This window comes from Galleria mellonella, unplaced genomic scaffold, assembly GCF_026898425.1.
Source record: "Galleria mellonella isolate WM207_F2 unplaced genomic scaffold, CSIRO_AGI_GalMel_v1 utg56, whole genome shotgun sequence".
Taxonomy (NCBI): Eukaryota; Metazoa; Arthropoda; class Insecta; order Lepidoptera; family Pyralidae; genus Galleria; species Galleria mellonella.
Genome location: NW_026442117.1, coordinates 390,469 through 406,410, shown reverse-complemented (window position 1 = coordinate 406,410; position 15,942 = coordinate 390,469). Strand labels below are relative to the sequence as shown.

General features: G+C 38.9%; 1 protein-coding gene across 2 annotated transcripts in view; it reads right to left on the bottom strand.

Moving 5' to 3' along the window:
• Nucleotides 1-14,680, bottom strand: part of LOC113512314 (proline and serine-rich protein 2) — a 50,284-nt gene extending 35,604 nt beyond the window's left edge. Inside the window, exons 1-2 of one of the 2 annotated variants that reach the window (XM_052899129.1) lie at nt 14,090-14,680; nt 13,752-13,806 (exon numbers count right to left, since the gene is read on the bottom strand). In XM_052899129.1, coding sequence (XP_052755089.1) covers nt 13,752-13,806; nt 14,090-14,155 — 121 coding nt within the window. In that variant the 5' untranslated portion in view covers nt 14,156-14,680. The remainder of the gene's footprint in view (nt 1-13,751; nt 13,807-14,089) is intronic. The other variant, XM_052899128.1, reaches the window with a different exon arrangement.
• Nucleotides 14,681-15,942: the final 1,262 nt, after the last annotated feature.

Sequence of the window (15,942 nt, the reverse complement as noted above, 5' to 3'; positions counted from 1 at the left end):
TCATTACAATATAAGATAGAAAATTCCAGAAACAGGACTTCTTCGTAACTATACACAGATTGTTTCTTTATCGATACAGAGGGCAAGGAAAGGAATGTAAGTGAATTTTATCAGCACTAAGTCGAATGGAAAAATCTCTAAATAATTCCACAATAATCTATCTATACCAACTAGTAGACTGATATCAATTTGTCATTACCAGTTAGATCTAGTTTTGTAGTCAGAATTCCGATTATCTCTGTCATTACATGATACACGTGAAATAGTGATTTACACGTTTAAGGTAAACTACAAGAACCATTTCGAACATGTCCGGTCACGCGGACGGAGTCGCGGTTAAAAACTAGCAATATATAAAATGCTAAACATGCCTGTACTGTATACAAATGTTCTAGTAAGTGTTCAGTAAATACAAACATGCACATAAGCTGGGAGGTTATCACGTCACATTATGAACGCTCTCATGACACCTACTTGATATAACTCAGTGTACGTGTTAAATCTAAGCAAAACATATTACGCGAATGGAAATATAAAAAACAACGATATCTAACGGATTATGGAATGAATGATGAATATCGTAGTCTTATTACAGCTGATAATTACCCTGTGTGTAACTCGAACTACTATTATTATTCTATGTATTTTAAAACTTTTTTTTTATACAACTTAGAATGGCAAACAAGCTGACGGCCCATCTGATGGAAAATGGTAACCGTCGCCTATAGACATGAGCAGTACTATAGACATAACAGAGTATACTGTTTCGCCCATGATACCCCCCATGCGTTGCCATTCCTGAGGACTCAGGTGTTATTCCTCTGTACCCTGTAATTTCACGCCATATTCCACCCTTCAAACCGAAACACAGCCATGCAAACACAACTGCTTCACATTTGAAACAAACGGGATAGAGGTACCCGAGCAAACGACTTTTGTACAAAGTCTCATGCTGACCGGCTTATTCATAAAAAAAGGTAATGTCTGTTTGATGTGTTTTTACAACTACTGTATCATTTTGGATAAAAATAGGTAGGAATGTAGCCTAAAACTCAAAGAGAGACGATCACATCATCATCATATCAGCCTTTAACTGTCCACTGCTGAACATAAACCTCTCCCTTGGGTGGGATTAACCAGTAGTTGCCACGCTTGGCAGGCGGATCGGCAACCACAGTTAGGCTTTGGAGATGTTTTAAAAGGGACCCTGCTGCCCATCCCTCGCTTTCCCTTAGTCGGCTCTTACGACACCCACTGGAAAGGAGTGACCTATTCTATACTGGGACCACACAGCAAGAACATCGCATATTTTAGGTGAATTTTTAAATATGTTATTGTAGCATTGATTGCCCATTGATGGCATGAACTCAAAATTCATTTCACTTAAAGTTCTGTGAAACCTCGCCACCAGATTTAACAGTTAGCCAAGGACTTGTCCTTGATCAGTTTTGATACAGTGAGAGCAAGCTCTCACTCAATAAAAACTGTATCAAAATCGATCAATCGATCGATCAAACCCAACCATCCGTTATGTGGAGCTATTAAAAAACCGTATAGCCCACGGCCCGTAATCATGGCCGACCCTCACGTCTCTGAGACTAAGTTTTTTATAGTGTGATAAGTAAATATAAGTATTTAGACCTATTTTTTACAGATTTGTTATAATTATAGATTAGTTTTGTCTACGACTTCATTCGGGTTGAATGGAGTCGTGGACAAAACTAGTAAAAAACTACTAAAAACTGGTTTACGTTCTATTCCGTCAGCAATACTATATCATTATCATCATATCAGACTGTAACTGTTCGCTGCTGAACATAAACTTCCCCCTTAAGGAGTTTTGTCAGTTGGAGCAGATTGGCAACTGCAGTTAGGCTTTGGAGATATCGCCTCCGTAGTCGCCTCTTATGACACCCACGGGAAAGAAGGGGATGGCCTATTTTATGCTGTGACCACGAATACTAAGTGTAAGCTAAATTTTATAACGATTGGATGAACAGTTATAGTGCTAAGAACAACAAGCAAATTTCTTTTGAAGTTTATATTTTCGAACATGTTATAAAGATCCGCAATCAAAGTGGATCAAATCAGTGAATCAGTTTGAAGGTAGAGTTAAATTCCTACTATTTTTAATAGTGGTTCCAAGTACTCGACTATATTTGCAAACTTTTTTTTATTATTAATTTTTGGTTCTAACACCATAATTGTAAGGCGTTTAAAATGTATGAGATTTTATAATGTTTCATTTCTGTGTTTGTGTGTGTGTTTGTAACTGTTTGTAAATGGGAGGAAAGGGATTGTTAGTATTGCGGACAGTCCCATTGCTAGCAATACCACGTGGTATTGCTAGCAATACTATATCGTGCTGAATTCCAGGTGTATTCATCACGGTGGTGGGATGATAGTTAAAATGAGAAGGCAAGTCAGTTAGACTTGCCTTCTCATTTTAACTATCATCCCTCACTGGAACCTCGCCAGCGAATACCGTTAACGCAGGCGGGGTTATCATTCCATTATCACCAATTAAAAAAAAAACTGGTAATTTCTCGACAATCTTTCAAAACTAAGGTGGAATTATGCCACGAAAGATTACCTGATAATACGCAGAATGCTATCGTCGGTGATGGCCCAGTCAAATACTACAACAGGTTTTTTGTACGGTTGAATAGTTTGACAACTAATGGACTAATGGAACGAAACATGCCTGGCACCGGTTGCGAGCGAACCACCGGCTCGCATCGATAGACGTCGCTGGGGTCTCTAACATTGTATGGCTCGATAATTGAATTTTATTCATAAAAAACAATAATCTAATGAGCTCTTTATGAAAGACATCACTAGATTATTGTTTTTTTTTTCTACCCTTTACTTGGATACTTTTGTCCTTTTATCTACATTAGTCCCTTACCTTAATCAACTTTAGGACGTCAATGGGGTTTATTCTAATAATAAATTATAGGGAGGAAAGGGATTGTTAGTAATGGACACTGAAAATCTCATTGCTAGCAATATACCCAACCAGGTCGACCTCCACGCGGCTCCCCCTGGAAACTATCGTGGTTAATTCCTGATGAATTCATCATGATGGGCTAACTGGCCTGTTTTCGTTCTCATCTATCACCCTTCACTGGTGCTCCGCCAGCGTATCCCGTTAGCGCAGGCGGGGTTACCATTACAATTTCACCCATAAAAAAAAAAAAAATATATATATATATATATATATATATATATATATATATATATATATATATATATATTGTTGTTTTAAGAGAATTAGAAACTTGTTTAATTTTCCGTATTTATTTATATTGTTATGAAATGTCTTCACTAATTATTAAGCAATTTTAATAATTTAGTAAATAATACATTTTACACCCATTTGTTTATTGTGGTTGTGCCAAATTGTATGTTCTATAAGAGATGGGAATTAATGCGAATGTTTAGGTAATCTTGTATTTTTTAATGTTAAACTAAGAATATGTTGTGGGAAAGGGATTGTTAGCAATGGAGTTTGACAGCCCCATTGCTAGCAATATGCCTTATTAGGTCGACCTCCACGTGGTTCCCCCTGGAAACCATCGTGAACAATTCTTGTTGAATTCGTCACGATAGGCTAACTGACCTACTTCATCCTCACCTATCATCTTTCACTGTGTATACCGATAGCGCGGGTGGGGTTACCATTCATTATCATCCATTAAGAAAAAAACTAAGAATATGCGATTAGCAATCCAACCAACATTAATTTTGTCAATGATTTAACACAATGTTTTTTTTTGCGATGTGAACTCTACCGATTATTCGTTATAATAGAATCTCATTTGAGCTCTGTTAATTAAAACGTGTTTACCATCGCCCTTGTTTGATTTACTTGCCAAATGAACAGAGATCGTGCTATTTGTAATCTATTATAGAACGTACTCCGTGTTATTAAGAAGGGATTGATGAGGAAGTAGTAATTTTAAACTTTATTAATTGATAACAGCGAGTTATTTTCGGTCAAACGAAATGTAATCATGCCATGTGTCATACGATTATGACGACGTAATAAGATATAAATATTTAAATATTTGTTTACTAGTCTTTACATGCGACTTCGTCTTCGTGATCGAGGTACGTTATATGACTTTTTTTTATTTTTTTATTTATAACAACTTAGAATGGCAAACAAGCTGTCGGCCCACCTGATCGAAAGAGGTAAACGTCGCCTATAGATATGAGCAGTATCATGTACATGTACTGTTTCGCTCATGATACCCCCCGTGCGTTGCCATTCCTAAGGACTCAGGTGTTATTCCTCTGTACCCTGTAAATTCACGCCATATCCCACCTTTTAAACCGAAACACAGCCATGCAAACACAGCTGCTTCACGGTTGAAATATGATTGGGACAGAGATGCCCAAAACATACGACTTTTGTACAAAGTCTCCCTCTGGTAATGGATGGACTGGGATGAGAGGTAGCCTGTATCCTTCTCCACCCTTTTTATACAACATTATCGCGCTTCTTAGAATGACATACAGTTGTAAATAAACCCATGAACTATACAGATTACTCTTCGACGACATATCATGTATGTACGAACTTTAGTAAGAGCATTTATACATAAATATCGTCGTGTTTGCTTGTGTGTGTGTGTGTGTGTGTACTACGAGTTCCTCCCCTGTTATGATCAGTAGTTCCAAACTTATTGCCTTATCTGTGCCGTGCGACACCGTCAACAACAGATAAGGATAGTGTTGCCAGGTCCGATTTATTTTAAATCGGTACATGAGGTCAAAAAATCGGGTTTTTGGGAATTTTTTTTTTAAAACCCGGCCCCGGATATTAATTTCCAGGCTTTTAACATTATGTTTTTACAACTTATGTACTATTGCAATCTACATATAAACTATCTATTCTATTTCCAATCTAGTCTACGGGGATTTAGGGTTGCAGATCGGGACAGTAAACAAAAAACAAGGCGTTTTTAACTCTGGGTTCAATTTATTACGTTTTAAACTACCTACTAGTGCAAGTATATTAATTACCTAAATGAAATATGTATTTAATCTTACATAACAAGTAGTCAGTCTTGCTGCACTAGTAGGAATTATAAAATAAAATCGTACTTTAAGTGTAAATATACATAATACGTAGTAATAATAATATACGTAGTGTAAATATATATATTTTTTTAATGAAAAAACCATTTCATTTTTTGATTAATCGAGACATTTAGCGTCCCGATCAGGTACAAATCGAGACGCGTCCCCAGACCCCTGAAAATCGGGACGTCCCGCGCAAATCGGGACACCTGGCAACACTAGATGGGGACCTTATTCTGGCGACATAGTTATTATATCGCGCCAATTTATTTTTATTACATATTCCTCAACTTTACAACGTACTTATTTACAAGCTACAAAAAAATTGTTTACGGATCGATAGGTAAATATATGATAATATTTATCGGCCTAAATTGGGCTGCATACAACGTTGTGTAACTTACATGTATTTAAATATATTTTTAAACATCTTTAGTATCAATATTGACGTTTCGCTCGCCACAATAAAGTGATTAATATAAAATAACACTTTTAAATATGGCTATTTTAAAAGTAGTTGCCTGTTTTCTTTTTAAATGAATGATAATGAAATGGTAACCTCGCGTGCGCTAGCAGTATCAACTAGTGTACCAGTGAGGGATGATATGTGAAAATGAAGAGGATAAAGGTTTTACAATACAAAAATTTGCTTTGTTTAAATTGATCCTTCGACCGGATTATTCTCCAGTGCCATATTAAAGTTCATTCATAATTAAGTAGGTATACTTCATGTACATAATATATGTATTATAAAAGTATAAACAAGTACGTAATATCAGCGACATGGATCGTGTAATCTTAGATGTACTTAAACATATAGTTTTATCACATTAAGTAGCTATGAACTTATTAAGACTAAATCCGTATTTGAAAGATAACGGTCATAACATAGGGAAAATGAATTGTTAGCATTGGGGATGTAACAGCTCTGTTGCTATCAGGTCGACTTCCACACGGTTTTCCCTGGAAAGCATCTTTGTTAATTCCTGTGAAATTTATCACGATGGGCTGAAAGCAGGTTAGTTAGACCTGCTTTCAGCCTCACCTAATATCCCTCAGTGATGGCCCACCCGCGTATAGCAATAGTACAGGATTATTTCCCATTAAAAACAGTTTTTTCCACGCACAACCACTCTTTGGAATCAACTTCCAGCAGCAGTATTTCCGAACCGATATGATAACATAACCTTCAAGAAAAGAGTATATTCCTTTTTAAAAGGCCGGCGGCACAACTGCAATGCCGTTGGTACTGTGGGTGATCATGGGCGGTGGTAGTCACTTACCACCAGGTGAGCCACATGCTCCTTTGCCCCCTGTGTTTTAAAAAAAAAGTCACCAACTAAAAATACTAAGAAGTATTTTTGTGTGTTTAAGTTATCATCTATTTTGAGCCGATTTTGATAATTATTTTTACAACCGATGAGCGTTGGTCCCATATTAACATCATAAAGAGTAATGCCGCAGTTTATCTTTGCGGAGCGAAATAAACTTGACATACGATCCCGTATTTTAAATTCAATATTTTTAATCATGTCATATTGCCAATTTATACCGTTGTTTGTACTTAATGTAGTATTATTAAAATTACATATTATGATAAGCAGTGTCAGTGATAAAATATAGTCTATTTCAACGAGTAACTGGCACACCAATAAGACAGTCTACTGATGTCCAGTAGCCCAAATAAAAGATGGATTCACTGATCGAATGCCACGACCCGTTACTAATTTCCATCAGAGTGTTTGTGCAATAATTACTATTAAACTTGGGTTATGTTTTCATGAAATTCTATTGAAACAAAGTTCAGATAACACCGCACGGCATGCCACCAGCCACGTAGACTGCGTGACGGCAACAGCACCAACCAGCTACAGATAAACACGACGCTATCATTGCCTACTGCCCGCTCTACATACCTACCACTTAATTATGTAGCTGCAGCTATTATGAAGCAAAGATTTTTAAGGGCTGAAAATGGTATAGTAAGCTCGCTTGTGCTGGGGTACCAATTAGTATGATATCCATGATGTTCACGTCTATTGGCGACGGTTACCATATTATGAGTGGTGAGCCATCAGTTTCTTTGTCCAATACTTTAAAATTGTATAAACAAATGTATTCGAAATGTCTTGCACCTATTGAAAAGATTGGTCCACCACTTTCTTTCCTGTGTGTGTCGCAAAAAACGGTTAAGTGAATTTAATGGACGGAAAATGAGCTGCAACGTCGCTTTTAAAACATCACCAAAAGCCTAACTGCGGTTGCGAACCCGCCTGCCAAGCGTGGCAACTACTGGCATAACCCTCTTTATAGGGGGATGCCTATGTTCAGCAGTGGACAGTTAACGGCTCATATGATGACATTTCGAATGATTCTTTTAGACTTAATTCAGAGCCAAATTTTGGCCCTGAAAAAAAGATAAAATTAATCAGTTGCAATATTTATTATAAATGCACATTATGTTCTTTGATCATTGGTCAAAAACTTTTGGTCAAAAATAAATTATAAATGATCTGAAAGACATGTTCGTCCCACTTTTGAAAGCAAATATGCTCTAACGTTCCGTGAACTAAACTCCTTGAGTTGTCTTTGAATATCTAATCTGGAACATTTGTGAGCGTATATTTCTTTTATAAACGCCTCTTTCTATATTCAGGGTGGACTATGTATAACACACTTACATACATAATCGTTTAAATATTCTATTATAAATGCAGACAGCATGAGCATGTGTGATCGCCGACATATGTATTACCGCGGCCCATGAGAATGTAATTATGAAATACGTTTTGATGACAACGCAGATGCGTTGTCTGCAGTTGCAGCGTGCTGGGGCAAAGATCAGCGTCATCAGTTTTGTTGCTGACGATTCAAAGTTGCAGAAGTATATTGTAATTGAGGCTTTAAATCATCCTGATTGAAGGACTATATCACAGCAGGCATTCAAAGTCGCATAAAAAATTGAGAACGCAGCTTCGCGGTATGAACTCTCAAACCTAACCTCGGCCAAAGCAGTAAATTACTCGACTCTCTAATGCTGTCATACTCTGTTTCTATTGTTTCTTGTATTTTATTTCTAATGACATTTTTAATACAGTATCGTGTCAGGTACACATGTAAATACATTACCATAATGTAAGTATTATTATCTCTGTTGATTTCAGATAGCAAAGCACGATGATGTAATGTGTTATCTATGTGTACCGTGGTTTCCGTTTTGTTTTTGTGCCATCACGTATACGTACTTAGGTAGACGCATAAGGTGTATTATTTAGAGTGTAAGAGGGTGATGAAGCTACTAAGAAGCGTCGTTCCAGACAACGTTTTTTTTTTTCTAATCCTGTCCATAATGCATGTCATTCTGCAGAAGGGACAGACTGTGCTATACAGAACTCGTTAAGTTTTGGTCTATTAATATTTTGGTTGCCGTTGACGGAAGACGCCTTGGGACTTATCATGAGCGTTGAAACCTGGCATTTTTACAGATTACATTGAAGCCTGCAAATTGCTATTCGAAGCACGTATAATAATAGATAAAAAAATCTATTGAAAGATAAATTCTAATAATATTATAAATGCGAAAGTTCATAACGATGGACGGATATACTCTGACGTAAAAAATTGTGAACGGATTCGAATTAAATTTAGTACATGGGTAAATAGATAGATAGATACTCTTTATTGTTTCCTCCAAAAGGTTACAATAGTAAACTTATTATAAATATAAATAATTACAAGAAATAATAACAATGAGAAAACAATGGGCGACCTTATCGCTAAAAGGAATCTCTTCCAGGCAACCTTTGGATGGAGAGGAGTAATTATAAACAGTTTGATCGGAGGCACGATGAAATTCTATTATTTCTCAATATAGAGGTATAATACATGTAATAATGTAAAATATGTATCCCTACTCATTATATACACTTATATACTTTATATTCTGCCGGCTATTTTATGTACTTACTGGTATACGTGGATGAAACCGCTGTATACGGCTAGTTGGAAATAGTTTTAGAACCTTACAACAAATCGCATTGATTCACATGCAGTTATCGTAAAGACTGTAAAATGTATTTTTTTTTTTCGTATCTCTTTTCGTACTCTTTTATCTTTTGTTACTGTGTATGTATGTTGTTATTTGTGTGCTGTAATGTAAATAAATTATATATCTATCTACGTCAAAGGCTTTATAATATAAATGCAAGCAGTTTTCTGTTCTGCTTTTGTTTCGTCAGATTTAAAAAAAAATTGTAATGGACTTGCAGATCTAAGATGAAGTATACAGTCCTTCATCTTATGTTTTGTGTCTCAAGTCTATTCTAGTTTTTCTGGTACAATTTGCCACTTATCTTTTGGAATTAGTAAGCATATGTCATTGCGGATTAAAAGGAAACTACAAAGCCCGAAGTGGTCAATATGGATATCTCTGCTTATCCTTTTTTTTTATACAACTCAGAATGACAAACAAGCTGACGGCCCACCTGATGGAAAGTGGTAACCGTCGCCTATAGACATGAGCAGTACCATAAACATAACAGAGTATACTGTTTCGCCCATGATACCCCCCATGCGTTGCCATTCCTGAGGATTCAGGTGTTATTCCTCTGTACCCCGTAAATTCACGCCATATCCTACCCTTTAAACCGAAACACAGCCATGCAAACACAACTGCTTCACGGTAGAAACACGAATAGGACAGAGGTGCCCAAGCAATCGACTTTTGTACAAAGTCTCTCTCTGCTTATCCTATTTGTTCGACATAGATAAAAGATAATACCGGTTTGAAAGATGACATTGTGATCGTTTCATCATAATTTACAAAATTTTGAATGAACCGAAAAATAATATTAATGGTATAAAACTTTTGTAAATTTGCGAATTATATGTGTTCATTAGCCGTGTGGTCCCGGCATAGAATAGGCCACCACTTCCTATCCCGTGGGTGTCGTAAGAGCCGACTAAGGGAGGGCGAGGGATGGGCAGCAGCGTCCCTCTTAAAACATCTCTAAAGTCTGACTGCGGTTGCCAATCCGCCTACCAAGCGTCGCAAATACTGGCAATACTCCCCCCCCCCCCCCCCCAAGGGGGAGGCTTATGTTCAGCAGTGGACAGTTAAGGGCTGACACGATGATGATATGTGTTAATTGGATTAATTTTGTAAGTGCAATTCTGTTTCGTGTGAGGGTGGCGCCCTCTAGTGTCAAGTTTCTAGGCCGCCTTTGTTATGTACGAAGGTATCGGATATAGCATACTGGTCAACGGCTTTACACGCCTGCCGAAATAAGTGACAATCATTTGCAACCGACTTCAAATAGAAGGAGATTTTCTATGACGTATTTTTTTGTTACCTCATTATTCTGTCAGATGTAAACAGAAAACCAGAGGGAGACTTTGTACAAAGGTCGTTTGCTTGGGTACCTCTGTCCCATTCGCGTTTCAACCGTGAAGCAGTTGTGTTTGCATGGCTGTGTTTCGGTTTGAAGGGTGGGATATGGCGTGAATTTACTGGGTACAGAGGAACAACGCCTGAGTCCTCAGGAATGGCAATGCATGGGGAGTATCACGGGCGAAACAGTACACTCTGTTATGTCCACGGTACTGCTCATGTCTATAGGCGACGGTTACCACTTTCCATCAGGTGGGCCGTCAGCTTGTTTGCCATTCTAAGTTGTATAAAAAAAAAATTGTTTACAAGAACTTTTAGATCGTCATTTTTTAAACTGCAGGGTTTAGAAAGTTGTTATCTATTGAGAAGAGCCCGCAAGAAACTCAACAGTCGATTAATACAAATATTACATACATACAAACATATCGTTTTTAATGAGCATGTAGTCAATGTATGTATTTGTATTAACGATGTGCCTAAATAAATATATAAAATCTTGAACGTTAACAGTCTGCAGGCTGGTTGGGAAAGGGATTGTTAGTAATGAAGACTGAGAATCCCATTGCTAGCAATATACCCAACCAGGTCGACCTCCTCGCGGTTCCCCCTGGAAACTATCATGATTTATTCCTGATGAATTCATCATGATGGGCTAACTGGCCTGTTTTCATTCTCATCTATCACCCTTCACTGGTGCTCCGCCAGCGTATCCCGTTAGCGCAGGCGGAGTTACCATTCCATTTTCATCCAATAAAAAAAAAAAAACCAAGTCAAGTGACGCTTGAATAACAATAATTGTATAGCCACACAGCCACAAGTGGTCGTATAAATTAAATGTCAGCTGGGTGCAGCGATATCGATCGACGAAATTTCGTTTATTTCAAGCAGAAACAGATACGAAGTCAGCATAATACCTACCTAGACTGGGAAAGAGGGACTGTTACTGTTAGTAGTGGGGACAAACGGCTCCATTATTAGCAATATAGCCTGTTTTTTTTTCTTAATGGATGATAAAGGTACGGTGTCCCCGCCTGCGCTATCGGTATACACTGGCGAAGCACCAGTGAGATATGAAAACAGGTCAGTTAGCTCAACCTAACGAATTCAACTAGAATTAATCACAATGATTACCAGGCGGAACCACGTAGAGGTCGACCTGATAGGGGATATTGCTAGCAATGGGGCTATTTGACCCCATTACTAACAATACAACTTCCCCCAATATACCTTGTTAGGCCAAACCACACGCGAGGGGGAAAGGGATTGTTAATAATGGAGACTGAGAATCCCATTGCTAGCAATATACTCAACCAGGTCGACCTCCTCGCGGTTCCCCTGGAAACTATCATGGTTAATTCCTGATGAATTCATCATGATGGGCTAACTGGCCTGTTTTCATTCTCATCTATCACCCTTCACTGGTGCTCCGCCAGCGTATCCCGTTAGTGCAGGCGGGGCGAAAGAAAACAAAGTTTAAAAAAAAAAAATAAACGGGATACGCTGGCGAAGCAAAAGTGAAGGGTGAAAGATGAGAATGAAAACAGACCAGTTAGCCCATCATGATAAATTCATCAAGAATTAACCATGATAGTTTCCAGGGGGAACCGCGAGGAGGTCGACCTGGTTGGATATATTACTAGCAATGGGATTCTCAGTCTCCATTACTAACAATCCCTTTCCCTCCAATTATATGTATTTAGATATCAATGACTTGTAAAGAAACGCCTTAAATACCAGCCAGGATATTTGTAAGTGCCTACACACAATGAGTGAGTATGACAGAAGCAGATGGATCCTTATCCCCGCTATCTACAGGCCAGCCTGTCCTGTATGTCCCCTTATCAAGGTATTCAGTATTGTTGGACATCGATAAAAAGTTCAAGGTCACACATCAAGGTCAAATGAACACACACTTATCGCTCCAGCCTCAGGAATAAACAATCGTTCCGGTTTATAAGCAAAGCGCGACGGACGCATTATAATTGGTATCACACATAAGTGGGTACCAACTGCCTTTTGGGGCTCCGATTTTTTTTATGGCTAAAAATGTCCCCGCCTGCATTATCGGTAAACGCTATCGAGCTAGCAATGAAGTTGTTAGATCCCATTAATAAAAATCTTCCCCCCCCCCCCCCCCCAACTATCTATAATTTTTTTGATGGGTGAAAATGGAATGGTATCCCCGCCTGCGACATTGGTATACACCGGCGGGGCACCAGTGAGGGATGATAGATGAGTATGAAAGCAGGTCAGTTAGCCCATCGTGACGAATTCAACGATAAATTAGTCACGATGGTTTCCAGGGGGAACCGCATGGAGGTCGACCTGATAAGGTATATTGATAGCAATGGAGATTAACCTCCCAATTGCTAACAATCCCTTTCCCCCACTATCTCTAATTAAACAATACCGTGAGACTACTATACTGTACTATGTATGTACCTACATGAGTATAGATAAACATAAATACTTACCTACGTGACTAAAACCGGTGGAATATGCTAATGACACTAAAAATCTATTTATTTATGCCCATAATTTGTCATAATTAACATTATAGGTACTCGTTAATAGCACTGTTTGAGATTTAAATATCACGACGGTTCTACTTAACCTACCTAAGTATATCACTACTATTATGTACCTATGATAGTAAGCAATTAAGCATTAATCACAATAAGGTCATTTAACAATCGTAATAGAATTGTTTAGTATATGAAGCGAGTCAGTAATAATGTTACTAAACACTAGATTGACTGCAAATGGCCAAACTGGTGTCTGAATAAGTATCGACGCTGATGTTGCTCTCGTGTGACCTTGAATTGGGCACCTATATAGCTAAACACACGAGGCACTCGGCCACTACGTCGATAGGATGGGGGAAATGTTATGGGTATTTATCATCTATACGAACTACCTACCTATCTACTAAATATCATAAGTATGTAGTTTTGATTTACTTAATTTCCGTACGATCTATAAAAAAGAAGTAATCGGAAACATTTGAGACGCATTCAAACGTATTCTCAAAAATTACTATGTTAGACACAATAACTTATGTAGGCACGTATTCTTTCATCGTTTCACCTCATTAATTAATGACAAATAGATATGTAAGGAACGGTATTAATCAAACAAGAATAGGGAAAAACGAGAGTAGCGCAGCACGAGCCGAGATGCCGGCCGGCGCGGCCGCTCGGGCGACACCGGCCGGCAGCCGGCAGCCGGCAGCCGGCAGCCGGCAGCCGGCAGCCGGCCCCCGCGCGGCACTCACCGGGCTCGCGGTCCGCCTCGTCGTCAGACTCAGTGCCGGAGTCCCGCTCCTCCACCTGCAACAACCAACCAAGAGCCGATCAATCGTCCGCCGGCCATCGCATCAACAATCCTAGTATTTTTGTCGGTCGCGAAACACCGCTCCAGTTGCTGCGCCTCGTCGTACTGAGGCCAATAAAGAGGCTCGTAGGGCACGAGGTTCAGGGTGAAGAGGAACGACCAGCGGTGGCGAGCCCGGCGATCGTTCCGCTCCTTTGTTCTCGCGCGAGGCGGCCATTTTCTGGTAGCGGTGTGACCTTCGTTTCGCGAAGCCGATTCGGGGCTCGCGGCGACACCCACCTTCTCGGAAACGTTCTCCTCATTCAACGAATGCGTCCGCAGCTTGTGAGTCAGGAACTTGAGCATTATTGAGCCTCGGCTCGGTCCGGTCCTCCGCCGCGGCACTCGCTACGTTAGCGCTGCGCCCTCCGTTCGCACGACTCTTTACGATTTCTAGCGCGATACTAAACTCACCCGGCCGCGATACAGTCGCGCTCGCGTTTATGGGAATCGTTCCAATAACATTTTAACCCTCAACGACATATCCGCATATCACTTCCGCAATGCCGCACTCGACCGCCTCAGTCGATCACCGGACTACTACTAGTTTAGATAGAGTAGCCTTGCGTACGACGTCACGACGACGAGTCAGCTGAAGTGGCCGCGGCTTGCCGGCCTCAGAAGGGCGTATATGCCATCGTTTCAAATACTGCACTTTCGTCAAAAGAATTATGCGTAACACAATGGGAAAGTCGTAAAGGTTCTGTCAGTTCATCTAATTAATCCGAAACCGCCTGAAATATTGCGAAAAATGAATTTGAAAAGCACATAAAATGGACTAGTCCGGCAACCCATTGATGACAAAGAACCGGAACACGTAAAGATTGGACGCGATTGGACAAAACATTACAGAATAGGATCGAAATTTAATGCAATATCTTGTGTCTCCCTCTAACAAACAGAGCAGTGCTCGCGTCGGCGCAGTGGAGTCGCGAGCGCACCGCGAGTGCAACAAAGATAGCAATATCGACACAGGTTCATGTTACGTAAGAGCAGCGGGTTGATAATAAATCGCTGATAAAAAGTTGCGCATAGAAAGAATTATGGATATTCTCTACAATTTCACGAATTTTTATTATCCAAATTATGACAATTTCTTTCGGAACATTTTTTGAATATTTACGGTTATAGGGAACCCATGCAGAATACCAAGATTTCCATATTCAGTATATTTTGTTATTTTTGTCTGACTCTCACGAAGAAAAAGCTAGAAATTAGAACATCTTAAATTTCAATAGGAACCCCTATTTTTCTAAAATTTCTAAAATGATTGAAAATCACTGAACTTTCTGAATCCCCTGTAACATTTTGGTAACGGAACAGCAGTAATATAATGGGTACCCATTACTGCCATTGAACCAATGAGCTTTAATCTTCTAGACTCGTAATACTTATCATAGAATAGAATTTTGCCGGGTCATTCGTCATACTCGTGAACGAAACCTGGTTGTAGACTGACTGTTCAGGAATACTACTATTGACTATAAAATGCTAAATACATATTTGTGATAATCATTGTATTTAATTTTGTAAATTACATATTTTAAAAAATCCTTTTCAGGTCCTTTTTAACAGATCTAACATTCCGAACCTAGCAATAAAATCCTCAAAATATAACAAATTAAAAATACTTGTGATTAAATTAATATAAAATCCATATCAATTCTAACATTATAACAATTGAGAATCAGATGACTGCAGACCACAAATCTTTCAGTAATTAAAAAAATGCAGTGGCTAAAAATTTTCTTTTATATTTTTAGAATGGACATATCCATATTATCTCGTCGTGTACGTGCTTTACATCGGTTGCCATAATGAATAGCGCGACGCCATGTCTGTTACCTGCGTGACTGTGGCGCGCCTCTCGCTGTTGGCAGCTGTACGCGCCAAATTCAAAATTGGAACATGGAACAGGATATGAGGCGAAGGAAAAGTACAAGAGTAACATTGGTTAGCACAATTGTATTTATACAAATGTATTTATATTGAACAGAATATGTACACAGGTGTACATTGTAAAAATTGTATGAAGTCATTGTTCATTTTCATTATGACAGTACCGTGTTCAGATACGGCTTCAGTCTTGCGTC